The following is a 13,887-nucleotide window of genomic DNA, read 5'->3' as shown; positions in this document are numbered from 1 at the left end:
TAAATTACCTTGGAATGTATAAATAATTAATAATTAATAAATATATCTGTAGCCTAATTCCAAGGAGGTCTACATGCATAAGTGTATCATTCTGCAGTGTTTTCTACTTCTATGCTATAATTATCCATCCTTTCCATTTCTGCTTTCTCAATTTAATTGCCTATTCCACCAACGTTAGTCCTCCATATTAGGTTAACCATTAACCCCTGTTCCTGCATAGCTACTGTACCCATTTAGGTGCTGTAGAATGTAGGCTATAAAGGTAGTTGCTTCATGGACTACGCGTTTCGCCTTTCAGTAGTTGTAGTTCAGATTTGCATTCTTTTTCTCCAGTTTTTAAGCAGAGAGCTTTCTAAGCCTGGAAAGGTATAAACCTATAGGTGAAATTTTAAATGTGATATCCAAAGACTCTTAGCAAAAAAAAACTTTAATGTAGTACAAAGTATACTGCATTATGATGTAATTAATAGGTTGTAGAAAGTTGGTGTTGTGTAAAATGAAGCCAGAAAACACAACAGAGGGATTTCTCTAGCAGATAAAACTTAAAAATTAACATGAAACAAACATCTGTATTAATATAGTTAATATTGCTTATATCAGTGGAATTCATTTTGTCTTATTAGAGGACCTGGAGAATGCAAGTTCCCACACAGGTATACCAGCTGCCCAAAGAGGTGAGTTTCCTTGATTTAGCTATAAGCCAGAACAGGGAATGCATTCCTGGCTCTATTGGGGGTACATAAGATGTGACTTTAAGCATTCCAGAAGTAGGTACCAGTTGCCTTGGAAAGCATGCTCTGATGTGGTTTATTGATATCCAAAAATGATCATCAAAATATTTTTGTATACATTAGGTATAGTTAGAATTGGAAATGACAGATAGTCTTACATTGTCATTCTGTTTTCCAGAATGATTTTCATAATAACTGGTTGTTCATCTTGCTTTAATGTTATATTGAATTCCTCTGCTTTTTACAGAGGACTGGAGGGGGGTGGAGCGAAAGATCAGTTAATACATAAACACTGCATGTTGCTGTGGAATTCTTGATACCAGCTTTGGTGCCTGCCTAGGAATACTCAGTAATCTGGGGGGGAAACAACCCTTCAATTTTCACTGTAAAGGTGACGGTCTTGAAAAGGAAGAGGTGTTTCAACAGCACAGAGACTGATGTACAGTGTATTTTATCTTTCCCTCCTGCTTATCAGGGGGAATCCTATGATTTTAAATTAAATCTTAACAGAGCTGAAAACAGCTACTGATCCTATGATCTAGTGAGCTGGTCCAGTAAGCTCATAAGCTTGGGTTTGAGTGGCAGTGTCAAGCACACCTGGTGCTGGACCCCAAGCATCAGGGTTGTTGCCATAACAGTTGGCTCTTGTGGGGGCAGGTATTTCATTTATTTGCTTAAAAGATTTGTATTGTGTTAAATGTGAATACTGTCAGAGATGGGCTGTTACACTGCATCCTAAGGAGATAACAGTATGGAAGTTTCTTCATTCATGCAGCCCTGTGCCAGTTATTTTGTTTTTTATTTTTAAATATAAGTGATATTTTTACGGAATGGGTTCAGAGCCGAATGACTCTGTGCCATTTGCCAGGCTGCAATGACCACTGTTTGCACCTAACTTCACAAGATCAGGTTTCCTGGATATTTCACGTTGCTTACAGGTAGTCATATCAGTGCAACACAAATCATTTCATGATATATGCACTAACTAAACATACTGAGTTGATGTGGGGACACTTGACACTGGTTCAGTCAGTCAGCAGGCCCCATAAAATCTCCGATAGGAATGTGTGTGAGGTAGCCAACAAGCTCTTACCCAGCAGGAATCACATTGAAAGCTGAATTGAATAAAACAGCACGTGGGACCAGTGCATTCTGGTGCCATGATCTGTGCTGTAACAGTGGTCCTTCCAGACATTTTATTCATGCTAATTGCAGCAACTGTGTGTATAAGGACCTGTTCATATGATCTGTGCTACCTTGCAATCCCTACTGGTGTCCCTGCAGACTCCGATAGGCAATTTGTGTTGGACCCATCTCAATCATAATAACTATCAGAAATGTTGGGCACAATTCACAGAATCATCAGAGTTGCCAAAAGGGCTCTGAAAGCATTGTGGAGACCCCTGTTGTTAAAGAGAATTAGTCCTGTAGCAGCAGATACTCTTTTAAATTTACTACTGCTTATAAGAAGGTGATAGAATAGGGTATGTACATATTTTTCTAGTGGTGACATTTCTAGACATGCATACTACTTAGCTGATTCTTATCCCACCAGTAATGTCCAGCCACAGAGGACAATCACTGTGTTTTCTTGGAAAGCCATTTACTCTTGGATACAGATAACTGGTTCATCAGAAGGAGCACTGCAATGGGCAAAGGGGCATCACCCATATTTTTTTCCTTTGTTTTTTCTTTTGTTTTTCTGTCTGTGTTTCCAGCAACATCAGTTGATTACAGTTCCTTTGCAGACAGATGCAACAGCTGGATAGAATTCATTAAACTGAAAGCTCAGACCATAAGGCGTGGATCAATTAAGACAAGTAGGCGGTCATTTCTACCACATTCTGATCATTGGAAGCATAGTTCTGATCTCTCAGTGGCAAGGGTGGAGCTTCCTACCCAGTAGTGGCGTTGCAAAATCAGTGTCCGAGTGTGAAAGCTGCAGACACACAGCGTCTGTTTTAAATAATGCCAGGCTGATTTTGGAGCACGTTGCTCTGTGCTCCAAAAGTAAATTGCCAGTAAATACATAGGTGATAAATAGGCTAGTGAATTGTACAACAAAAAGGTATACATACACAGTGTGGCAGAAAGCGTATGTATACATCAGTGAAATTCTTCATAATATGCAAGGATCACCTGCATGACATTTGTGACAGCAATCACTGAATTGCTAAGTGGTGCGTTTTTAATTTTTTGTTTAAGTAGTTCAGTGGCTGCAGGTATGACTTTTGCTTTAGTTACTCAAGACGAAGATTTATCTGGAAGTTGACAACAATGAAGAATTTGTGCAAAATTTGAAAAATGCTGGGCTGGAGAAACATGTCAACTTTCACACTCTTTCCTGTAGACTTTTGTTGTTCCCTGTAGCAGAAATTTTTATCAAATTGTGATACCTTTCCCAACCACCCCTTCCCCTCCCCACTTCTTATGTCTTCACTTCATAACTGATCATTTGTATGTGCAGCTGGTGGCCTCCGCGTTTTCCTTTGCAGGAATGCTACTCTTTTTCCAAAATTAAATCCCATCCAAGCTTTCTGTCTCTTGTTTGCATGTGCTGCATGGTTATTTCTTTTCTTTGGCTGAGCATCACAGGCAGCTGAATGTTGTCACCAAGCTATGTGGAAACCATGAGGAAGGCTTACTCTGTTGGAGCTACCAACTTACCTGCCCCCATATATTGAATAGTTATTCTCCTGTCTACCTTCCTTTTATTTATCTATTCTCCCATTTGTAGCCATATCGCTTGACAAGCCAAGTCCACTGACAGAAGGACAGTCCCGTCGTTCTGGTCCATCCAGCATTAATTCCACTGTGCCAGTTGTTAAGATGACACCTCTTTCTTTCATCCCTGGGGCAAAAATAACCAAATACCTTGGAATAATTAACATGTTTTTTATACGAGAAACTACTTCTTTGCGTGAGGTAAGCTATGCGCCAGAGTTTGTATTTCTCTCACAGATAACATGGGTGATCTTGGCTTTTAGATATATTGTGTGCAGCAGATACAGAAATTCAGAATTAACAGAGAAAATAAAGGATGTAAGTCTTATCTGAGCAGGGACCATTCCAAATTGTGGGTGGTATTCAACACTAGTCCTACTTGTGGTAGACCCATTGAAGTTAAAAGACATGGCTGACTTAAGTTCATTAATTTCAATGGGTTTACTCTGAAAAGGGCTTAGTTGAATATAATCCTATCTCAGCTCCCTATGTCTTCACCATAAGAGTAATCAAATGCACAGGCAAATTTTGTGTGCAGTGACATGACTTATAAAATATGAAGGGATTCTTTGGTCTCACAGTTAAGTTTCCCAAACTTTTAAGGTTACAGCTTCTAAAAAGTTATTAAATGCTGTCTCATGATTGCTTTTTCAGAAGACAGTCTGATTCCGTTCAGTAGGGCTTACCGTCTAGTAAGTGAGTTTAGAATTGTAGCCTAAATATATATATAAAACTTTCACTGTAGATTCTTGAGGGTTTGTTCTGTGGCATTTCACACACAGTTCCTCATGGGGTTTTGTTTAATTTGACAGTTCCATTAATATGGCATTGAAATCAGTTAGACCCTAGAACCTAATTAAATTGAATGGGGGGGAACGAAATAAAGCCAATAGTTAAACTGCATGTCCCAGTAATTGGGGGCATTAAATGTCCAGATGCAGTTGGGGAAAAAGTCACTGTGCAAAAAAATATTGAATATTTTCCGTTGTGAGATCAAATTTCAGAGGTCAGCCATGGGGTATTCTATCTATCCCCACAGAACAGACCTAATCTTATTTTTCTAAAAAAACATTCACATACCACTTTTCCATAAGAGATGCACAAAGCAGTATACACTTTTTAAAAACCACAACAGTGCAATACAAAGAACAAGAAGCTATTAACAACCAGAACCCTTTCATAACTACCCCCACAATAATGTCAAGTGATACATATTTTTGCAGAAAGCCAATATAAGTAACATGAACACCAAAAACCCAATGGAACGGGAACATTATTACAAGGTTTTTGAAACTATATAAAGATATCGCTTCCAATGGAAGAGAATTCAGTCATTTTGGTGCTGCTACCAAGAAGGGCACATTTTGGGACCTTGCCACCAGGTCTTCCTGCAATGACTTTAACAAGCAAGCAGGGAAGCTTCTGTAAAAGAAGGCATTCATGAAAGTGTGTTTTTTTGGGCTGTGTCTTGCCCTAAAAATCTGAATTGCTAACATATCCCAGTAACTTAGGAAGGCTCTGTACCTAACACGTGAAAGTTGTTAATTAACTATTAAGTGTTAATTAGTGCATCCAGTCAGAGCCCATGCCAAAATTCTGGCCTATGCATCAACCTTCATTGGATTCTTCATCCTGGTTCTATTAGACCAGCAGCAACCAAGTGGAACAGGAAGGACAACACAATCAATGATTCAAAAACACGTTCAAAGTTGTAACTGAAACAAATTCTCTGTTTTTTTAGAAGTACAAAGCTTGATAGTATTAGGGGACTGATAGAAAATAAAACAAAGATAGTACTTTGACATTACAGCAACTTAAAGTAACTTGGAAAATATCATTGAAATGAAAAGAGTGTTCTTGCACTCGGGTCCTGCTTGCGGGCTTCCCCCAGGCACCTGGTTGGCCACTGTGAGAACAGGATGCTGGACTAGATGGGCCACTGGCCTGATCCAGCAGGCTCTTCTTATGTTCTTATGTTCTTATCTTGAAGCAATGTGATATGTCTCATTAATTAAAGCAATAAAAATATGAAGTAACAGAATATTTTCCTCCTAACTCCCTCCAGTCCCACTATATGTATTTTAGCTCTAAGTTTCCTAGAATATTACATTAAAGAAAGACATAGTTACCCATAAGTGGGTAGGCCTGAAGCCTTCAGCTTCGGCAAAGCATACGAAAGCAGAGCAGAGGAGTGTTGAGCCTCAGCTCTCCCTTCAGGGGCAGGAAGGGGGGAGGCATGAGTTGCAGGCGCCTCAGCTGTCAGAGGGCACGGAAGACCCAGGAGTTACTGAATCTGAGCAGGACCTTGGGAGAGGAAGCGAGCCTGAATTTGAGCCAATTCCCGCTGATAGCGCGCTCTCAGAAGAGGAGAGCGCGCCGCCCCCAGTTGTTGCAGAGGAGCCATTGGGGTAAGCTCAGGAGAATGTGCCAACTCCTCCCTCGCCAAGCAGTTCTCAGGATGCCGCCAGCGTGACGCAGCCTCCTGACCTCGAGCCTACTCTGGAGCAGGTGTCTTCCAATGAACCGTTGGAAACCCGTCCCCCGTCGCCTCGCTCCCGCCGCCATGAGAAGCGGACAGGGCAGAGGCAGGACTTGCGAAGGAGTCAGAGATTACGCTCGAAAACGTTCCCTACTTAAGTTGGCAGCGCACAGGGAGGGGTTGCTGAGTCAACTTTCTTCACACGTCGCAGAGCATGTGTAGAGTGTAGTTAGGGATTCAAGTGAGCCAGTATAGGTGTTTCTTATGAAGCACAATTATTATTATTATTATTATTTATTTATTTAATTTATTAGTCGCCCATCTGGCTGGTTGTCCAGCCACTCTGGGCGACGTACAAGATAAAACAATACATTAAAACATTAAAATTTAAAACCATAACAGTAAGAAACCTAACCCACCCCAAAAGCCTGCCTGAAGAGCCAGGTCTTCAAGGCCCAGCGGAAGCTTATCATAGAAGGGGCATGGCGGAGAACATTTGGGAGAGAGTTCCACAGGGTGGGGGCCACTATTGAAAATGCCTTTGATGTATCCATTACTTTAATAAAATGAGATTTAATTGCACCCGCGTCGCAGTCTTGTGGTTCTGGCTCTGGACGGAACAAGGAGATAGCAGCAAGAAAAGAAGAAAAAGTAGTCCAAAGGCAATTCCCCACCCCCCATGACAAACTTCTAAATCACCAAAATCTGAATACCTCTTTCATACTAAGCAGCAAAGTTAATCAGGAGGTATGAATTATCCAGTAAATGTACATTAATTTCAGTAATTGTGGGTGGACCCCATAATATGTAGTCCATGAGTAGATTATAAATTATCATAATCCATCTGGGAGGGAGACAAAGAGGGTATCTGAGACCCCTGCATCAGTGATTTTCCAAAAATGCATTCTTGCATAGTGTTATCTTGGCACACGTACATATTATTCTTTCACTTACATATTGTTTAACTTATCAGGCAGCTCTGTACCAGCTTCTTATCAGAATCCTTTTCCTCTGGTAGCAGTAAGTGACAAAGCCTTACAGACATCCACACAGTTTTCCAACCACAAATGACACACACAGCATAAAATTATCCATCTTAGTTCACCGTGGCTTCACCATGGCTGTAGCCTGTGCATCCACTTTTAACCTGCCTACCATATGTAGACCATATACAGGCCTAATACTGACCAGATTAACAAGGGAAAGATCAATTGTCAGCTGAACTTCAGAAATAAGTAAGCTGTTCGAAGAAGGGTGAGGCAAGGAAATCTCCAACTTGCAAAGCTATCCTTTTTGAAGCTTTTACTATGCATTTATTTTTTCAGTGGATTAGCTCAGTGTGTTTGCAGAAAAGATCCACAGTATAGCTCTGCTAAATAATTTGAAAAACACAGGTATGCTATTATAAGGTAGTTATAACAGCAAACAGTTTTGGAAGCTAAGCAAAGTGTCAGATGGTCCATCTGTTCATTTCATGGTTTGGAATGCTATTTGTGGTTTTTAATTGCCTGCAGTGCTGATAAATCAGGCTCTGTTTATTTGGAGGCTTGAAGTAGTAGTTCTCAAATTATGTGTACTTCGAGTGATGCTTTAGAGGGCTATTTGTAAGAAAAATGAAGCATCTCTTCTGAAACAACTGCTGATGAGCTTTCACTTGTTTAGAATAATGTTGAAACTAAAGAACAGTAAATGTTATAGTACTAGCAGAAACCAGTAATGATTTGAAACGAATGCTAACGAAAGTTAAAGAGGAAAGCACAAAAGCAGGACTACAGCTGAATGTCAGACTAAAGTAATGACAACAGAAGATTTATGTAACTTTAAAGTTGACGAGGACATTGAACTTGTCAAGGATTATCGGTACCTTGGCACAGGCATTAACCAAAATGGAGACAATAGTCAACAAATCAGAAGAAGGCTAGGACTAGGGAGGGCAGCTATGAGAGCACTAGAAAAGGTTCTCAAATGCAAAGCTGTATCACTGAACACTAAAGTCAGGATCATTCAGACCATTGTATTCCCAATCTATGTATGGACATGAAAGTTGGACAGTTAAAAAAGTGGATAAGAGAAAGATCAACTCATTTGAAATGTGGTGTTGGAGGAGAGCTTTGCGCATGCCATGGACTGCGAAAAAGATAATTGGGTGTCAGAACAAATTAAACCAGCACTACCATTAGAAGCTAACATGATGAAACTGAGGTTATCATACTTTGGACACATAATGAGAAGACACGATTCACAAGAAAAGACAATAATGCTGGGAAAAACAGAAGGGAGTAGAAAAAGATGAAGGCCAAACAAGAGTTGGATTGATTCCACAAAGGAAGCCACAGACCTGAACTTACAAGATCTGAACAGGGTGGTTCGTGACAGATGCTATTGGAGGTCGCTAATTCATAAGTTATAATTGATTTGAAGGCACATAACAACAAATGTTATACATGATTTTTCTGGGGGCTTTGCACTAAAATGTGTTTTTGTGTGTTTTATAGGAGGGTGGCGTGAGTGGCTTCCTGCATGCTTTCGTCGCTGAAGTGTTTGCAATGGTCAGGGCTCATGTGGCAGCTCTTGGAGGAAATGCTGTTGTCTCGTACATCATGAAACAGTGTGTGTTCATGGAGAATCCAAACAAAAATCAGGTAAGCAGTGGTTGAAAAGAACATTGTCTGTTTCCACATAAATGGTCAGGGATGGGAGAAGCCTGATACCTTTAGCAACTCATCTTGGCATCCAGGCAAGAGTCTCCTAACTAATCAGTCCTAACAGTCAAGAATGCTTGCAAAGAAAAGCATTCCTTAATGAAACCCTACAATTATTACTCATACGGTGCCATCAAGGGAAATTACACTTTACAGAGCTTTACAAGCAAAAGGGCCATGCTTCTAACAAGCTTGCGATAGACAGGCAGACAGACGTATGTAGGGCACTTGGGGAGTAACCCATTCCTTAACACAGTGTCAAACTCCAATGGATTGGAGTGCCAAATTCCCACACTCAGCAGATACCCAAGAACTGCATCCATATTACACCTTGGAATATCAATTGCACTGGAACTTGACACCAAGCCATACATTTTGCCTCAATTTGCCATGTACATTGGGCAAAAACAACAAAAGAAGCTTTGTGGCATCTTAAAGACTAACCAATTAATTATGGCAAAGTTTTCGAGGCCTACAGTCCACCATCAGATGCACAAAGTGCTATCATGGGTTGCAGGTACATACATACATGGCTGGGTGTATGGATGGAAAACAGTAAAATGCTGTAAAGCACAGGCAAAGACAGTTAAATGCTTAATTCACAAAACACTTTTGACATCTGTTTCTGTTCAGTCTTCAAGTGATACCATTACATCTCTGGATGTGTTGTAATCGATTGGTTTCATGTTCCAGCATCTTTGCTCCAGGAAGGCCACTTTAAGGTTGTATGTGAAGTGAGGCAAAGTTTTTTAGTACTTTATAAGTGTTAGTTGGCTTACCAGTGCTACTGTTTCATGAATTACCATTGCTAATTGTATAAACTTCAGTGTCTGTACTTGTCTGCATTTCACGTTTTACACACACACCCATCTGTGTTTACCTGCAACTCAGGATAACACTTCATGCACCTGATGGTGGACTGTAGTCTGCAAAAACATTTGCAGTAATAAATTTGTTAGGCCTACAAGACACTGTTGTTTTTGCTGCAAAAACTCCTCTGGAAGTTGGGGAAAAATAGAAATGGTTTCTGCAGATCTGGAAAATTATCAGTTCTTAAAATATTTCTTACGGGGAGAAGAGAATAAAAATAAGTATGCCTCTGAACACCAATTGCTTGGGGATTATGAATTGGAGAGGCCTATTGTGGTCATGTCCTGCTTATGTGCTTCCCCATGGCATCTGGTTAGCCACGGTGAGAACAGAATGCTGAACTAAGTGTTCCTTTAGTCTGATCCAACAGTGTTCTATTTATGTTCTTACCAAGCATATACACTGTAACCTACCAAGCGACCCCAAGAATAAGCATTCCTGCCTGCAGCAAGTAACCTACAGAACATAATCTTAGTCCCGAAGATTATTTAAATTGTGGAATATTGCACAGATTCTACAACCTATGATGCCCACTCCTTAAATCACAAGTGGGGAACCTCCACCCCGCAGGCAAAATTTGGCATGCAAGGGTGTTCCCCAAACCATGCCCACCTGTTCCACATATGATATCATATGTGACACAAGCTGTGAGGTGGGTAGAGATGCAGCTGAATCATCTGCGCAACCAAGTCCCCCATGGGGAACTGAGTTGCACAGTCGGTCTGTGCAGAAAGCTGATGGGTGGTGATGTAAACCCTGCTGGATCTGCGAGTTCCCTGTACCTTTTGGATGCTTGGGAAGCACTGTGCAAGGGACTTTGACAGATGGGCAGGACAACCCAGCTGTCAATCATATGATGTCATAATGGTGCCAGGTGATTTCCCCACCTTCTGGCATAGTTGGCCAGTGTGGGTGGAGGCAGATAACAATCTGGCCTTCTGAGCAAAAAGGGTCCCACCCTTGCCCTAAGGTTGGAATCAGTAGACTTTGCATTTGTCCATGGCTTCTGGCATTCTTGGCTAATAAATGTGGCTGCATGAATTGGGTTATATTTTATGTGTTTGAAGTCACAATAGACAACAAGGGGAACAGAGGACTGCATTTTCCCAGCAACAAAATATCACGGTCTTGGGAAAATGTAATGACCCTCCTTTAAGGCAGGTGTCTTGAGTCCCAACAAAAAGTGAACTGTGTATGTATTGCACCATGACATAAAGACCTTTTGAACATTGTGTACGGTTTGAGTACTGCAGTTCAAAAAGGATGTTGGCAAATTGTCATTTTGTAATTCTCTTGTTTGCTTTGTCAGCATTCAAAAGAATTGAAAGGTAAATGCAGGGAAAGAGCTGAACATCCTTAGATTGCAGGAAAAACAACAGTTAATTTGTTGGGGCTGTTATGGAGGAACATGTGTTCTGTAACAGTCCACAAACATAAGAACTAGGGTCTACCACCCCTGCTTGCTTCGCTTGCCAACCCCACCTTCCTTCACCAAACCTCTCACCAAACCAAACTCCCCCCATGGTAATCCCTTAGACTTTTCCCTTTTACCTCCTGCAACTGCTAAGTCCCTCCCTTTCCCCTCCCTTTAGACCACATGTCGTGGAGATCGAGCAAGCGAACAACCAGGGAGAGGCAAGCAAATGGGCAGTGGCAGCCTGGGCGAGCTCTGGCACCACCTCCTGGGAGGCCTCACCCCTACCACAAGGCCTCCCATGAAGCAGGTCAGCCAGACCATCACCTGCCGCCACCAAGTGCTGCTACCCTTGCATTCTTATGGACATGCTGCTGCCAGCCTTCCACCCACCTAGGCTGCTGCAGCTACCACTACATAGCCCATTCATTTGCTCACTCGCCACCCCCTTGCTGCCACTGTCACACACACAGGCACCCACAGTCCCAACACCATCCCAGTTGCCTTGGCTGTTGTGCTGCCACCCTGAACCCCCTACACCTGGTCAGCCATCTTTGTATCTTGCTGCCCTGCCGCCGTGTCCTGCCCCCGCCATCACCCAGCATGCCATTGTGACAGTGCAATGTCATGTTTTTATTATATAGTGAGGAGGAGGAGGAGGGGAAAACATTTATTCAGTCTGGGCAGTTCACACAGGAACCCTTAATAGATCATCTGTGTGATCAGAAGCCTCGGGATGACTCTAGTACTATTAGTTTTGACATCTACAGCTATCTGCAAAAAGCTCCTTCTCTGCTGCTGCTGTTCAACTATAAACATTTTGCCAGTTCCTGGGTGCTTCTGGCAGCAGAGAGGAACAAGTTAAGTTGCAGGAACTTCTTTGCACATTTTAAAGTTCTGTTACAAACAGTAACCTTCTGTTTAAAATCTACCAAATGTATAACTGAATGCCCCCTCTCTGCTCTTCCAGGCACAGTGCCTAATAAATGTCAGTGGAGATGCAGTCATCTTCATACGTGAATCGGAACTGGAAGGGGCGCCAAACCAGCTTCCTACTGCTGGCTATCAACTTACAAACACAAAAGATGCCACAAGTTACAACATGAAGAAATGAAATGGTTTTAATCATACTGTGAGATCTCTTCAAAGTGTCAGATGGAATGGCTTTGTTTTCAATCAGCACTGCTCCATATCTTAAGGACAGCTCTATTTTCAGGCAATCAGTAAATATCATCCATCAAATTTTGTAAGAGCCAGGGTACCATCTAATAAGTCCCTGTACACATGAAAGAACACCTGTCTAAAAGAAGAACCAGAAACAGCAGTCATAAGGATATTGCCCTGTGTTTTATACGGCTAGGACAAATATCTAACTTGGAAACTTTGAGAAACAGATATTACTAATTCTCAGATTAAGGAGGGAGGTGATTTATATTACAACTGGAATATAACTGAGAAATTTAAATCTCTCCATCTTTTTGACAAAAGGAAGAACTGGTTTCAACAACACTGCCAAATACGCAATTTGCAAAATAAAAATAGCTTTTGAAACTAGTGAGAATAATAGGCATCACAAACTGGACAGTCTGGATGTAGCTGCATGTTAAAATATGTTTTTTCATGTTTGTGAACTATTGGATACTTTTCTATTGTACATTTTTTTATTTTAAATTGCTAAATAGGATTATGGTAAAATAACTGGTTCAGGTAACTATTGACATTTAATGTTTTTGAAACAATAGTGATAGAAGAAAATCTGCTATGTAAAGTCCATGAAATCCCAGCAGCGTATGAAGATGAAATTAGGGCTTAGTATTTTGCAGGTTGCAAATACGAGGAAATTGGAGAAACAGCAGTATTCTAGAGAGGCCACCACTCAAGATGACTTTAAATATGGAACTACAAAAGATGAGGATTGCTGTAGTAAATAGAAGCAAGTCAATTTCTGACACACCTGGAAGGATTTGATAGCAGATTAGAAAAAAAGTCCACAGATCTGAGAAACTGCTAATAATAGATGCAATCCTAGACACTTGCATGCATGGGTAGAGAAGATGTATGCATGCTAAAGCATGAAAGATGTTTTGAAAGTTTATCTGGCAGTGATCACTTGGCAGAACAGGCATACCACCTTTCTTTTCCATTTAAAACTGGCTTGTCTCTTCAGCGAGTGAGCAGCTGCAGGAAGAACTTTTTTTAAAAAACTGTGGATGCACATTTTCCCTCACTCATGCTCACGGCCATACAGGAACACAGTCCAAGTGTTTTGATGGCCTTCAGTATGGAACTTGAAGAAGTTATGTAAACTTGAATGTAAATAGATGACATTTTGCTAGATCTAGGTACAGAAATTATATATTATTTGTCCAATTCAGAGATTCCATTGTAAATGAGAATGATGAAAATCACATTCCTATTGCATAATAAAGCTTTATTTAAAAAAAAAATCCTGCTTTGCTGTTGGGAGAGGTGGTAAGGAGATAAGCATGCAATAGTTTTGGGGTGAGATTGCTTTATTTTCCCATCTGGGATTTGTTCTTTTGAATCCTGGTACTGCTCAGGAGTCTTCTGACTTCTTCATTTGAGCAATGCAGAAACACAACTAGTATTTTGCAGTTCATCAGTAGAGAGTATTTTGTGGGAAATATGGCTCCTTTGGGGACCTGCTCTAAAGGAGTTACTAGAAAGGTGGTCATCTCTTGTGTGCTTTATTCCAGTATTTCAAACGGTGGGAAAGGGGATGGCTAGCCCTCCCAACCTCTTAGGCTGTCTACACACCATACATTTAAAGCACTGTAGTTTGTTAAGGGCACTGGGAATGGTAGCTCTGAGGAGTTTCCAATATTCATTAGGGAAAGCCATGTGCTATTATTATTATTATTATTATCTCGACCTTCCTCCTAGAAGGGGGATGTGGTGTAAACAGGCTCAGCATGTGTGGTGGCTAGTATGGTGTTTTGGGGAGAT

General features: G+C 41.0%; 1 protein-coding gene across 16 annotated transcripts in view; it reads left to right on the top strand.

Moving 5' to 3' along the window:
- The window catches only part of C2CD5 (C2 calcium dependent domain containing 5), a 154,460-nt gene extending 141,115 nt beyond the window's left edge, over positions 1-13,345 (top strand). For 9 of the 16 annotated variants that reach the window (XM_061638389.1, XM_061638388.1, XM_061638394.1 and 6 more), the window contains 5 exons: positions 624-674; positions 2,450-2,551; positions 3,469-3,656; positions 8,430-8,576; positions 11,891-13,345. In XM_061638389.1, the coding sequence (XP_061494373.1) occupies positions 624-674; positions 2,450-2,551; positions 3,469-3,656; positions 8,430-8,576; positions 11,891-12,034 (632 nt within the window). In that variant the 3' untranslated portion in view covers positions 12,035-13,345. The remainder of the gene's footprint in view (positions 1-623; positions 675-2,449; positions 2,552-3,468; positions 3,657-8,429; positions 8,577-11,890) is intronic. The other 7 variants (XM_061638392.1, XM_061638401.1, XM_061638403.1 and 4 more) reach the window with 2 other exon arrangements.
- Positions 13,346-13,887: the final 542 nt, after the last annotated feature.

Source organism: Rhineura floridana, chromosome 8, assembly GCF_030035675.1.
Source record: "Rhineura floridana isolate rRhiFlo1 chromosome 8, rRhiFlo1.hap2, whole genome shotgun sequence".
NCBI lineage: Eukaryota > Metazoa > Chordata > Lepidosauria > Squamata > Rhineuridae > Rhineura > Rhineura floridana.
The sequence above is the reverse complement of the archived record's forward strand: the minus strand, read 5'-3'. Positions and strand labels throughout refer to the sequence as shown.